Here is a 13,512-nt window from a genome sequence, read left to right as displayed (position 1 = left end):
CATGTAAGTCATGTATTTCATTTTTTGTTGAAAATCTTGATTCTCACTTGATTTACTGATGACAGTTCTTTAGACTGCTGTTGGTAGAGATGGTTTTGATTCCTGTAAACAAATTATGAGTAAACACAAGTGGGAGGAGGGTAGAGATGAGATATGTAATTAATCTTGTAGGCTTTATCTCTTGCCTGGGTTGGATACTGCATATGCAAGGGTAGTTAAATGTTAATAAGTGTAAATATTGAAAAGGCATGTTAAAGAAATGGGTGATTGAAGACAAACAATAGTAAGAAGTGTGAAGTGTGGATGTGACAGTTTGGGTCCAGGATCTCCTGGCTAGTTGACACTGGGAATTGGTTCGTGGTTTTTTTTTTTTCTGTAGCGCCATGCGGCTTGTGGGATCTTAGTTCCCCAACCAGGGACTGAACCTGGGCCCTCGGCAGCGAGAGCACAGAGTCCTAACCACTGGACCACCAGGGAATTCCCAGACACTGGGAATCTGAAATGAGAGGGAGCCTCTCTTAATGGCTCACTAGTATGTTATCAATATGTTGCCTGAAGAGCCACTCCAAAGTGGGTCTGCTTTTGCCCTGCAAAAGTAATTGTTCTACTAGATCAGTGGTTCTCAACCTTGGGCAATTTTGCAACTTCTGGAGACACTTGGTTGGCACGCTATTGGTGTCTAATGGGTAGAGGCTGGGAATGCTGGTAAACATCTTACAATGCACAGGACAGCCCCTCTACCCATGCCCCCAGTGAAGAATTTTCCAATGGACCTAGCGATTATCATACTAAGTGAAGTAAGCCAGATGGAAGAAGACAAATATCATATGATATCACTTATATGTGGAATCTGAAAAAAAAAAAGATACAAATGAACTTATTTACAAAACAGAAATGGACCCACAGACATAGGAAACAAATTTATGGTAACTCAAGGGGAAGGTGGGGAGGGAGAAATTAGGAGGATGGGATTAACATATACACATTAATATATGTAAAATAGATAACAAACAAGGACCTACTGTAGAGCAATAGCACAGGGAATTATACTCAGTATTTTGTAATAACCCATATGGGAAAAGAATATGAAAAAGAATATATATATATAAAAATGAATCACTGTGCTGTATACCTGAAAGTAACATGACATTGTAAATCAACTATACTTCAATTAAAAAAAAAAAAAAGAATTATCTGGCTCCAGGTGTTAATAGTGCTGAGGGTGAGAAACTCTGTACCAGTTAGGGACTAGACTTAGCCTCTAAATCAAGATATATTTAAATAAACACTATCAATTACCTTTCAAGAAATGATAGCACCCCAGTGGCATATTCTACGATTCTATCCAAATTCTGATAATCTGTGATAACCATCTCATACTTGGCTCACTCCAATTCTTTTGAAAACTGCAATGGTGGGTTCTGCAACCACCAAATCCTTTCAGAGTTTGAATGAAATCACTTGTATCTCACACTAATGTAATTAGATACATACAGCAATTTATTTATAGCCACTAAAAATTCAACAACAAAAATCGCCTATGATTTATGCCCTTATTTTAACTTTATTATTGAAAATTCCAAGGCCATGGAGTAAATCAGCCGCACAAATGGGCTCAGACAGATTTTGATGTTGTGCTTTGTAATTAGACTATAGGTATTCTTTTTCTTTGTTGTCATATTTTTGCAGCTTGAATTTAGGACAAAAGAAAATTTTGTTATTTCTCCAGTGGGAGTGATGAACTACATTTGTCTCTTCTTCCTACAGGCAACACAGACTACCATTTAGTCCTCTGATTCATTTCCCCTGGAAAGCTGGGGAGAAGTTTTATAATGATATTATTGCTTTTGTAACTAGTGTTTTCATTGTAATGCTATTACTGAACCAGTGTTGTGATAAATGGTCTGTTTCTAAGGGGAACCACTTTTACAAGTAGAAAATTAGACACGCTTCTGCTTTGCAATAACAATAAAAAAATCACAGTGAAAAAATGTTCTCCAGTTTATTCCCATCTGTATCAGCAGGGAAGCTTTAGAAGATGGCTTTCTCCCTAAAGTCTTCTAAACACAGTTACTGCCGGTGAGTACCAGGTCAGAATGCTGTTTCCCCCCAAATCCTGTTCAAGACCAATCCATTTTAAGTTACCATACCCGTGGGCCCTTTAAGAAAGTCAGGCACTTTAAACCCCACCCCTCTGCTGCCTTGTAGCAGTAGGTCTTCTTTCTGAGGCAGTTGGTGATAAAGCTGAGAGCCAGCTTGCCCCCTGCTTTGCCTGGAAGGAATGTTTCTAAGTAAGCTTGAAAAGTGGAAGCTTTAAGATACTGTGGGATAGGGAACAATGGAAACTTGTGAAGTATGGAAGCCAGACTGGCTCTTAAGATTCTATCACGGTGCTGGATAAAGTGGAAAGAAGTCTGAGTTTCGCCTTGTGGCACTGCTCCCTGCTAGCATTGCTCCTCCATTTCACCCAGCAACTGAGTTTTCCAGAAGCCGTTTCCAATTTAATGAGCTGCTTGTCTCATGCAGCAGATCCCCAAAAGGAAAAGTCAGCGAGAGGAGTCAGTTTCAGTGAAAATTAAACTGGATCACTTCTAACAGAATTATTTACATTGGTTGTATGCTTCCGAAGAGTAAAGCCAGCTCTCTAGTTTTCTTTTTGTTCCTGCTACAGCAACAGTGACTAAGTCCAGAAGTCCTCTAGTACTAAACTAAAAAATAATTAGGAGAAATTTGGGGCTTAATTGCAGTTGGCATTTTGGAGCTGTCTGCTAGAAGCAGCCATCTTGGTAAAAGACGATGTCATTTGGAACACTTGGAGGTTTCAGTTTACTCCCGGGTACCAGTTTTCATTAGCCATTGAATAACAGTGTAATCATTAAGTCAAGTTTAGGTTTAAAGATAATGGAGGAGTTGGAATAAAAATCATTAAAGCCACTTCTTTATTCTTCCTAACACTTTATAAACTTTCCCCAGAGTTCAAAGTAATAGAAAAAATTTTACACTTTATTTTTTCCTAGTTTTTGTTTCCACGTGTTTGTTCTTCCGTTGGCTAAGCTTGGATAATAAAACTAGTCTGGTCAGTTTCATTTTCTGATTTTTATACATAAGTGAAAGCTGTTTTGTGTCAACCGTGTAAAGTGTTTAGAATCATCTCACCTGCTGGGCCAATTTCCTGTAAGCCTTTGTTTGGGAGGGGAGAGGGGAAATACAACTTTTGATTTTGAATTTCTTACGCTTTTCGAAACTAGAACCCTGAATTAGACCACAGTAGCATAATTACTCTGTTTTATTTTTGACCTACTAAACTTTCCTAGAAGTGGGCAAAATGATCGTAAAGAAGAATGATGGTTATGTTGTATTCCCACTTAATCACCACTATTAGTATAGCCGAATGCTCTGTCTGCAGTTACTTTGGAAAACTGGCACTTAAAAGAGATGTTTTAATCCACAGAAAGTGTTTCTCTTTTTTTCTTTTGGGATTAGATAAATGTTACTGTCTTAATCCTATTGCGCTACAGGTCCTGGCATTGTCTGCAAGATGCAGAGCGAGAAAAAAAGTTGCACCTTGTTTAAACAATTGCGCGCAGTGTGGTTTACGAGATTAGGAGGAGGAGGAGTAGAGAGGGCGGCGTGTCTCTTCTGCAAATTTTTTCTTAACTCGGTTAACCTGTGGCTGCTGTCGCCTCGCCCTACTCGGCTCCTTGCAGGGTAACTTTCTGTTCTGTGAGCGCTATCCGAAGCTTCCCAGGCAAGCTCACGGAGATCAAACTAAAAGGGCTGCGTGTACGTCTGAAACAGACAGAGGGAGACAGGAGCACACACTGTCGACAGAAGATGGGGCCACGGGCTCGGCCGGGGCTGGATGCCAGAGCCGGGCTGACCTTTCCACGTGTCCCCAGCACCTGCTAGGCTAGTGGGGCGTTAGGTTTCCTTCTCCCAGGAGCTGGCCTGAGCCCGGAAGAGGATGGGCGGCCTCGGGCTTAGGTCAGGGGGATGGGAGGCCCACCCTCGGAACACTTGTGGCCGGCGAGCCGGGGGGCGGGTCTCGGAGCTTTCGGCCGGCTTTGCAGGGCGGCCTAGCGAGCGCGCCAGGCCCGGCTGGAGCGAGCCCCAGTGCAATACTGCCCGAGCCCGGGCGGGGTCTCTGTTCGCTGGCAGAGGAGGTCCCTTGGCAGCGGGAAGCTCCCTCTCTTTCTCTCGCAGCCACTCCGAGTCTGCGCCCTGCTGCCAGGCTCCCAGCTCGGCGCTCCCCTGTGCTCGCCCGGCGCCCACTCATTCGCAGCCCAGCCTTCGCCGCCGCCGCCTCCCTGCTCCTCCTCCTCGTCGTCTCCCCAGCCCGCCGCGGCCATGGCGGACAGCGCCAGCGAGAGCGACACGGACGGGGCGGGGGGCAGCAGCGGCAGCTCGGCCGCCATGCAGTCGTCTTGCTCGTCGACTTCGGGCGCCGGCGGCGGCGGTGGCGGCGGGGGAGGCGGCGGCGGTGGGAAGTCGGGGGGCATTGTCATCTCGCCGTTCCGCCTGGAGGAGCTCACCAACCGCCTGGCCTCGCTGCAGCAGGAGAACAAGGTTCTCAAGATCGAGCTGGAGACCTACAAACTCAAGTGCAAGGCGCTGCAGGAGGAGAACCGCGACCTGCGCAAAGCCAGCGTGACCATCGTGAGTGTCCCCCAGGGGCGCACCGCAACGCCGACCTCCGCCCGCCCCCGGGAGACGCTGCGCCCAGACCCGGGCGGCCCCCGGGCTCCCTGAGGCTCCCGAGGACCCGCAGAGAGCACGCTCCCTGCCAAGACCCGCCTGCCCCGGAGGGTGGGGGAGAGGGAGGTGTCCCTTCGGGGCCGCGCGGGTCTGCCCTCCCCGGGGTCCAGGCCCCTCGCGGGGTGCGGGAGGAGGCTGCTGGAACCACCACCCGCGTTTCCTTGTCGCCTCTGGGGAGGAGGCCCCTCCCGGGCGGAGCTGGAGGCTGGCGGCGTGGCTGGGAGGCGGGGTGGGACTTTTTTCAGTCCTAGTTTGCTTGAGGGGTGCGTGCAGAGCCCGGGAGCCCTAGGCAGAGGGAGAGGGAGGAAGCCGGGGCCTGTTCCGGGGGCCTGCGTTGGGGTTCGGGGGGTGCGCAGCTGGGCTGGGCACTTCGCTGGCATCAGGACGGCGCTATAGCTGGATCGCCCGGGGAGGGGGCGGGAGAGAGTGGCCGGGAATCCGGGAAGTGGAGTTTTTCTGGCCAGGATCGAGAGGGAAGGGCGGGTACCGGAGCTGATGCTCGCACCTCCGTTGGAAGCCCTCTCCTTGGGTGAGGGGTGGCGGCGGCGGTGTACAGCCGGGAGAATGCAGCATCTTGTACCGGCCTGGACAGAGTGAAGGCTACGAAGCCTGAACCGGCCGAAACCTGGGTGAAGGGGATCAACTGACTCCCTTGCTGAGCAAGATGTACGTGTGTTTGCTTCATTGGTGGTGGAGTGTCTAGGGATATTTTGCTTCGGAGTCCAGATACTTGACGGGAGAACGGGCTGTCCTGTTTCCATCTGGCCTCCAGAGGCGCCCCCGAAGAGGGGAAGTTTAGGGCTGTCGGTCTCTCTTTTAGTGTAGCAGGCCTTTAGAAAGGCCACTATTAGCTATAGTGAGGCGAAACATAACTGGAAAAAGTATATTGTGTGCTCTCACCTACCATCCCTGCCAGCTAGCCACATCATTAACTTGCAGGATCCCCATACAGACAACCCTGTTGAGATCAAAACAGATTCACAGCCAGGAGGAGAGAGGAAAGTGTCAAGAAACCAAGGAGATAAATTGCTATTGCTGCTGCAGAATAGCTGATTAGGCTGAACCTTCAGATGGAGAAAAAGGCATGAACTTGGGGACAGATCAAAGATCACAACCCTGGAAAGGAAGTGGGGCAAGTTTAGGATGCCCCTGTGCCAGGAAAAAGTCTTCAGTGGGGGAGGGAGTGTGTGTATGCTCCCCCCCAGTGCTAGCTCACACTTGGGAACTGGATGGCATTCTGAATTTGCTTAGAAAGCAGGTTTTCACCCCAGTTTCAGTGGGATGGGCAGCCTAAATAGAAATTGATTGTTGAAAGACACTCCGCATGCTCAAATCCAGCCCTGGTGAATGGCATTGGAGCCATATTCATGTGTCTGCAGACTGTAAAGTTCTTGAAGTGCCCTTTTGGTAGGAAGGGGGAGGAATTTGCAGAGGCAGCCACTTCCAAGCCTCTTGAGTAGCTTTCTTGGCTGAGAGAGATGTCTACCGTGAGTGGGGGTTTGAGAAGAGGGGGAAGCTGGTGGAAGCAATTTAGTTAAGGTTGGAGTTAGTAAATGAGAGGGTTCGTTGGTCTCTTGGAGAATGTGAACCACAAAAGCAGCAACACTTACACGAAACAGAATCTCTGGCTTCTTGCGTACTGTGAGCAATTCAGGCTGTTTTTGTTTGGGAGGGAGGATAAGGGGGGCGTGGAGAGACTAGGAAAGGGTTATCTGTTTGACACCTGGCCATATTAAAAAGTAGGTCTGTAAATTGTACACCACACGTTGGCTTTGCATGGACAAACACATTCATTCCTGGTGTATAAGATCAGAGGCTTCTGAATACTTGGTGAGAAGAGCGTGCGAGATGGTGGCTTCCTTGGCACTTCCCTCAACTAAAACTGACATTTCACCAAATACGCCTTGTGAAATGTTCTGTGGCCTCACTGAGTCAAATTTTAAAATTGTTTTAGATGACAGCCTATATGTACCAGAAGTTTCTCCATGCTTCTTTAATCTCTGATTAATGTAATCAGGGAAACAAATAAAGTGCTTGTGGTTTCCTGAGTTCCCTAGTACTTGGCAGGTGTTACTAAGGCAAATGCAGAGGAGAGATTCCTTTAAGCTTTTGAGAGTTTTGTTAGAGTTAACTGACCTAGGACGCAGATTGTGTTTGGTGGGTTTGACCTCTAGGGTGTGTAATTTGGGAGGAGAAATGTGTGCGACCACATGAACTGGGTCTGTGGATGTAAGGATTCCATTGAACAACACTGTCATAGTCTATGTCAAGGTTAAGCTGCACAGCCCCTGACAACTCTAACTGAAATATAGCCCTTGCTGGTAGCTGCCCAGGAAGTGTTTGACAAGGTCTAGATATTCAATTAAGTGAAGGCTTTGCTAGATTTTTCACTATCTAGTTTATTTGAAGGGAAGATGGTACCAGAATCCTATTACTACTTGCCTTCATGGCTCTCACTAGTTCCTCTAATTGTGATATTAACTTCCATGTTTTGAGCACAAAAGGCGATTATGGATGTCTTTCATTTTCCTTGAACGTATTCAGGAAGGTACCTTGCTAATCAGCTACACCCTGGGAAGAGAGCAGTGTGCTTTTATTAAAACTGTTTTTTAGAGTAGTTTTAGGTTTGCAGAAAATTTAAGCAGAAGGTGCAGAGATTTCCCCAATATTCCCTGCCCTTCCTCCCATCCTCCATTATCAACATCCCCCATCTGAGTGGTACATTTGTTACAATCAATGACCCAACATTGAAACATCTTAATCACCCCAAGTCTATAGTTTACATTAGGGTTCACTCTTGGTGTTGTACATTCTGTGGGTCTGGGCAAGTGTAAAATGACATGTAGCACCATGATAGTATATAGAGCAGATCCAGTGCCCTAAAAATCCCCTGTGCTCTGCTTTTTCATCCGTCCCTAACCCCTGGCCACCACTGATCTTTTTATTGTCTTCATAGTTTTGTCTTTTCCAGAAAGTCATATAGTTGGAATCATACAGTCTGTAGCCTTTTCACATTGACTTCTTTCACTTAGTAATATGCATTTAAGTTTCCTCCATGTTTTTTCATGGCTTGATAGCTCATTTCTTTTTAGTGTTGAATAATCTTCCATTGTTTGGCTGTACCACAGCTTACTTATCCATTTACCTACTGAAGGACTTGGTTGCTTCCAAGTTGTGGCAATTATTAATAAAGCTGCAGTAAACATCTGTGTACAAGTTTTTGGGTGGACAGAGGTTTCAGCTCATTTGGGTAAATACTAAGGAGCACAATTACTGGATGGTATGGTGAGAGTGTGTTTATTTTGTTGAGAAACTGCCAGTCTTTTTGAAGTGGCTGTAGCATTTTGCATTCCCACCAGCAATGAATGAGAGTTCCTATTGCTCCACATCCTTGCTAGCATTTGATGTTGTCTGTTTTGGATTTTGCCCATTCTAATAGGTGTGTAGTAATATCTCATTATTGTGCCCTCTTTTTTTAAGCCAAGTCCAAAGGCCGATAGAAGTTCTTAACCAGTGGTCTTTTCTCTCTCTTTTGGTATGTAGGCGTTTATTCTGGTCCAGCTACCCATTTAGTAAAGGACTGGTTTCATGGGTCTGTGTTCTCCGCATTTGTATGATAGAGGTAAACGTCATCTTTGGGGAAGAACCAACTGTATGAGGCCCTTCATCCAGGTCTACAAGTGTCTGGTGTTACCACTTGCCCCCAGTGTGTTTTCTTTGGCTTAGAGGTGGAATGGAATGTTTTGAGTGATTATCTGATTTCTCCCAGTAAATCAGCAGTGGAACCAGACTGCTTATTATCAATCATAATTTCTCCTTTGGAGTGGAGAAAATAAACAACAAATGCTCAGTCACACTGTTGAGTAGCTTTTAGATGTTAGGCTAAGTCTATCTGGCTCGTCCTGTGGGTTAAAGTGTAATCAGAGACTATCTGACTCAGTGTAGTGAGATGTGTCCAGGGGTCGCGGTCTCTGAGAAGATGAGGAAATGCAATTGTGGGCAGTAATTGAATGTCTTTTAAGTTCTGGACTAGTTTCTCAGGGTATAAGCAGGGTCTCATATTGGCGTGGCTAGTTCTCTAAGGTGTGTTTTCTATACCGCTTCAGGCCTTCGCCACGTGTTTGGTTAGAAAATAAATACCTATGTTAAATCACTAGAGTTTAGTTGTCTTTTTCTATCTATAAAATTAGTCTTTCATTATAGAAGTTTAGGGAAATAGGGGAATACAAAGGCATTTTGAAGTTATAGTAGAAAAAGATGTTAGTACGGCATGATTAGAAAACCTGGCTCTTTTAAACATCAACAGTGTAATGATTTCATTAACCAGTAAAAGCCACCGTATAGTTAATATTGTGGATTTTGGATTATTTGTTCTGGAAGCCTAATACATTATTTTCCATTTTTTAAGACTTTGTTTTGGCAGACTCTATGAAGCTATCAGATCAACATTGCCCTTATAAAAAGGTGTAGTGTGTGTCATTTTTTTTTTCCTGCTTTAAAACTTTTTTTCTTAGATTCTTATGGTAACACCCAACTTTAGACACAACTCTGAGAAAAGTATGACCTCACAGTTAGGTCTAATTATACACAAATCCAGTCTTCTTAAAGAGACTATTCTTAGATTTCTTCTATATATTTCATATAATATCTTTGTATTTGATTAAAAAAAAATCCCCACAAAACCATGGAGGACAGTTGTGACAGTCTTTTCTAGTGCTTTTATTTATTTTGCTGAGTATTGGGAATAGTTCAGAGAATCACCAGGATCTAGTTTGTGGTGACTCTTGTTCAAGACCAGAGACACTGGTCTGAAGCAGAAATCCAAGTTGGCTGTTGCTTGCTCACAGATTTTCAGTGGCTTCCATTGCCCCCTGGATCCAGGTAAACTTTCTGTGGTTTACCAGGCTCTGTGTGCTCTGGCCCCAGCTTGCTTCACAGACACACCCCTCACATTCTCAAAGCTCCCGCTCTGCTGAACTGCTGGTTCCTGGAATTTCAATAAATTTCTCTGGCTTCTCTAAGATGTACCTCCTGCCCTTAAAAGTCCTTTCCAACCCCTTCACCTAGTAAATGCAAGTAGACTATACTTCCTCCCCGACCCCAGCGTGCGCTAGCGCTGCCTGTTTACTAGCCACACGCTGGGTTACGTGCCCATTCATGAGACCGCCCCTTCTCCAGGCCCCCATCACTCCCCTTTGGGAGATGGGAGATGTGTTCATTCCTTCAGGGGCAGAATTTGCCTTGTTCACTTCCATTCCTCAGTGCTTGGCGTGCAGTAGACACTCAAGGGGATGTTGGGTTGACCGCAGAGGCATTGGGTGATGATGTGTTTGTTTTGTTTTGTTTTTTACTGGGCAAGGGCACCAAGACTGTCTCCTGACCTTGTGCTCATAGAGCTGCTCTGCTACCTGTGTCCGGAACAACAGCAAACGCCATCTTCACCATCGTTGGACGGATGAATGGATATATTGTATACTTTGGCGGAACACTACAAATCAGTGTGTGTCCTAAGCCTTTGCTTTCTAACTATGGATGATGTTGCAAGCTACTTTGTAGCATATACCTAGGCATTCATGATACATTTCACCTCTAAAAGGGGACAAAGTGTCTTTGGGTTCACCTTTCCAAGGGCTTTGTTGGAAGTGTTCAGATTTGCCACCTCAGTTTTGGTGATGGTGGCAGGTCACTCCAGGTGTTTCTTATAACCTTATTTAATGTTGAAATGCCCCACAGCGGCTTCTGGAAAAGAAGCATGGCCATCAAGGGCGGGGAGGCATCAGGGCAATTACCAGGCACCCGAATCTCCAAACTGAGGAAGTTGCTGCAAACAGGATGGGGAGACTTGCTGAATTCTTGTGGATTTCCACATGTGGCTTGCAGAGTGGAGTTTGGGGGGTTGATAGAGTGTCACACCCAATGTGTACTTGCATTCATTTTTTTTTCCCCCTTCTTTTTCCTCAAATTATGCCTTGCAGCATTTACACCTAGAAATGCTAATCTGAGCTTTTAGACTCATACAGCCAGATTGAGCAAGGAGTAACAGCACCTTCCTTGTTCCCTCAGTGGGTAGGTGTTAACATTTTGTTTTCAATCACCGTGCAGTTGCTTTTAGATTGATTGATCATCAAAGCTAGCGAAGTAAACGTTCACAGGTTCAGGGTGTGCTTTCTTGGTGGTGGTTGAAATTTTCTTGACAGGGGAACGAATGTTCTGGAAGATTCTAAGCGTCAGGATCTTGGAGTGGGGTTAACTTGCAGACTCTTCCTATTTTACTTCTCCAAGGCTGTCAGATTTTCTTATCTTTGATGCTTCTCAAGCCCACAGCTGTGGATTTTATCCCTATTTACTACTACCAGTAAATTGCAGATGTCACACTGTGTAGGCCTTCTCTTTTAGGGAGAGTATTAATATTAAACAAAGGGTTAATAGTTTGATGGTTATTTAGAATGAACTCACCTCCTTACTTATTATTAGTCCCTAGATTCAATGCATGGGGTGCAGTTTGGTGATTAAAGTTCATTTTAATACTCACTTTAATGCTGGGAAAATTTCACCTCTTCAGTATGGCACAGAATGGCGTGTGATAAATACAGCCTGAAATAGGATTCAACCTACAAGTACTTGAGAACTGCCTACTGTGTGCCAAATACTCTGAAATACCCAGAAGGAATGTAAGGGCTTCTCCAGCAGGATTGCACTTGACTTGCATTCAGCTTGGCCCTAGCTGTGTGCCGTAGGGAATTCAGAGCAGAGGGAACAGTCCTTCCCTCTCCAGCACTTTGCAGCCCAGAGAGTTGTGAAATGCAGAAATAACCAACATACAAGTGGAAACAAGAAAGGTAGTTCAGGCAGACTGGTGCCAGGGTTCCAGGGAGGGCTGGCTTACCTTCCACCTTCCAAAATGAAGTTCATCTAATGCGGTGAATACATCTGAGGGAAACAATGTATATTCACTCACAGTTCAATTAGCTTGGAGTTTATTTTTATTTTGTAAGGCAGAGATGGGGAGAACTGTTGCTCAATTTGTCTGTCCAGGTGGCACTGGAAAGGCTTTTTGTTTGTTTTTAATTTTCTTTTTATGTGCTGATGATCGAAAAGAAATGGCATTGATGTTTTTAATTTCATAATTTACATCTGCCTGTGGATCAAAATTATGTAGGTGGTTTTTTCATCTATTCCTGTTACACTCTGGGGCCCACCCACTTTCCGTACATGGAAATTGTTGGATGCCCCAAATTTCTTAAGTCTTTAATGGGAAACTGTGTTTACCTTAAAGTTAATTAGAGATACTAGTTTATGGACAATTTCAAACTCCAGTTTTTTAAAAAAGCGGTGTTGATTGATGGGATAATCTTCCACGCATCTGTTCCAAATCAAACCAGCCTCTGTGGGTGCCAGGTTTGTGTCACCAGTGAGCTGGTTAATACCCTTCAGGGCGTCTCAGGGCACTTGGGATCAAATGAGGCCATTCGCTGCTAAGGAGCAGAGTTGGCATATTCAGCTAGACAGACGTAGGTCATAATTCAAAAAAGTTTTCCATAGGAGGAAAGAGGAAAGTAAAAGAATGAAAACATGGAGTATGGGTGAGCTAAGGAGAGTTCTTAGAAATCTAGTACCTGCATTAAACCCTTCACGTGTTTCTTTCCTTAGTGAACAGTCTTGTGCAGTCAAGGTTTTTGAGACTGAATTAGAAGGGCTAAAATAGTCTTGAGAGAAAAATTATTTGGTGTTTAATTTAGGAAGAGCTTCTCAACTCATGAAATTATTTGCATGTAAGCAGTGGGTTTTTTTCAATTATGCCAATATACCAACTCAAATAATAACTTTTATTCTATTGAGATTTTTGTTTTTGTTTGGGGTTTTTTTGTTTGTTTTTTGTTTTTGTTGTTGTTCTTCACTAGGCAGGCCTTAATTTATCTAAACAGACATTTGCTAAGAGTCAAAACATTGTGTCTCTGCTTCGTTTAGTAGCTCCTGATTATAGAAACACAAAAATTTGAGGAAGAAAATCGGCTAGACGATTTTAACATCTTTGTTAATCAAAGAATACAATTTTGAGTATATGTGCCATAAAGCAGAGGTTTGGACTTCTTTAGGTCCAAATCACTACCTGGTAAGGTGCCATGTCCTTTGAAAAATATGTTAAGTATTTCACATCATTTTAAACCTTGAGTGCGTGTAGCTTATTATTGAGAAATACCCTAAGTACCTAGAGAAGAGGGCCAGTGACATTTTTTTATTTTTGGTAATTTTTCTTTTTTTTTTGGTGGTAATATATACATGACATAAAAGTTACCCTTTTAACCGTTTTTTTTTTTTTTGCCGTTCGCGGGCCTCTCACTGTTGTGGCCTCTCCCGTTGCGGAGCACAGGCTCCGGACGCGCAGGCTCAGCGGCCATGGCTCATGGGCCCAGCCGCTCCGCGGCACGTGGGATCCTCCCGGACCGGGGCACGAACCCGCATCCCCTGCATCGGCAGGCGGACTCTCAACCACTGCGCCACCAGGGAAGCCCTTGACCATTTTTAAGTGTACAATTCAGTGGCGTTAGTTACATTCACAGTGTTGTGCAACCGTCACCACTATCCCTCTCCAGGACTTTTTCATCATCCCAAGCAGAAACTGTTTCCAATAAACAGTAGCTCTCCGTTTCTCCTATACCTCCAGCTCCTGGTAACCTCTATTTCTAGTGACTTTAAAATTTGTGTGTGTTTTTTTTTTTTTTTTTTTTTTGCGGCGGGGGGGGTCTCTCCACTTTG

General features: G+C 44.7%; 1 protein-coding gene across 1 annotated transcript in view; it reads left to right on the top strand.

The window, feature by feature from the left end:
- Nucleotides 1-4,118: 4,118 nt before the first annotated feature.
- The window catches only part of CCDC6 (coiled-coil domain containing 6), a 110,885-nt gene continuing 101,491 nt past the window's right edge, over nucleotides 4,119-13,512 (top strand). The window contains exon 1 of the mRNA XM_007471544.1: nucleotides 4,119-4,656. Coding sequence (XP_007471606.1) covers nucleotides 4,348-4,656 — 309 coding nt within the window. The 5' untranslated portion in view covers nucleotides 4,119-4,347. The remainder of the gene's footprint in view (nucleotides 4,657-13,512) is intronic.

This window comes from Lipotes vexillifer, unplaced genomic scaffold, assembly GCF_000442215.2.
Source record: "Lipotes vexillifer unplaced genomic scaffold, Lipotes_vexillifer_v1.1 scaffold638, whole genome shotgun sequence".
Taxonomy (NCBI): Eukaryota; Metazoa; Chordata; class Mammalia; order Artiodactyla; family Lipotidae; genus Lipotes; species Lipotes vexillifer.
The sequence above is the reverse complement of the archived record's forward strand: the minus strand, read 5'-3'. Positions and strand labels throughout refer to the sequence as shown.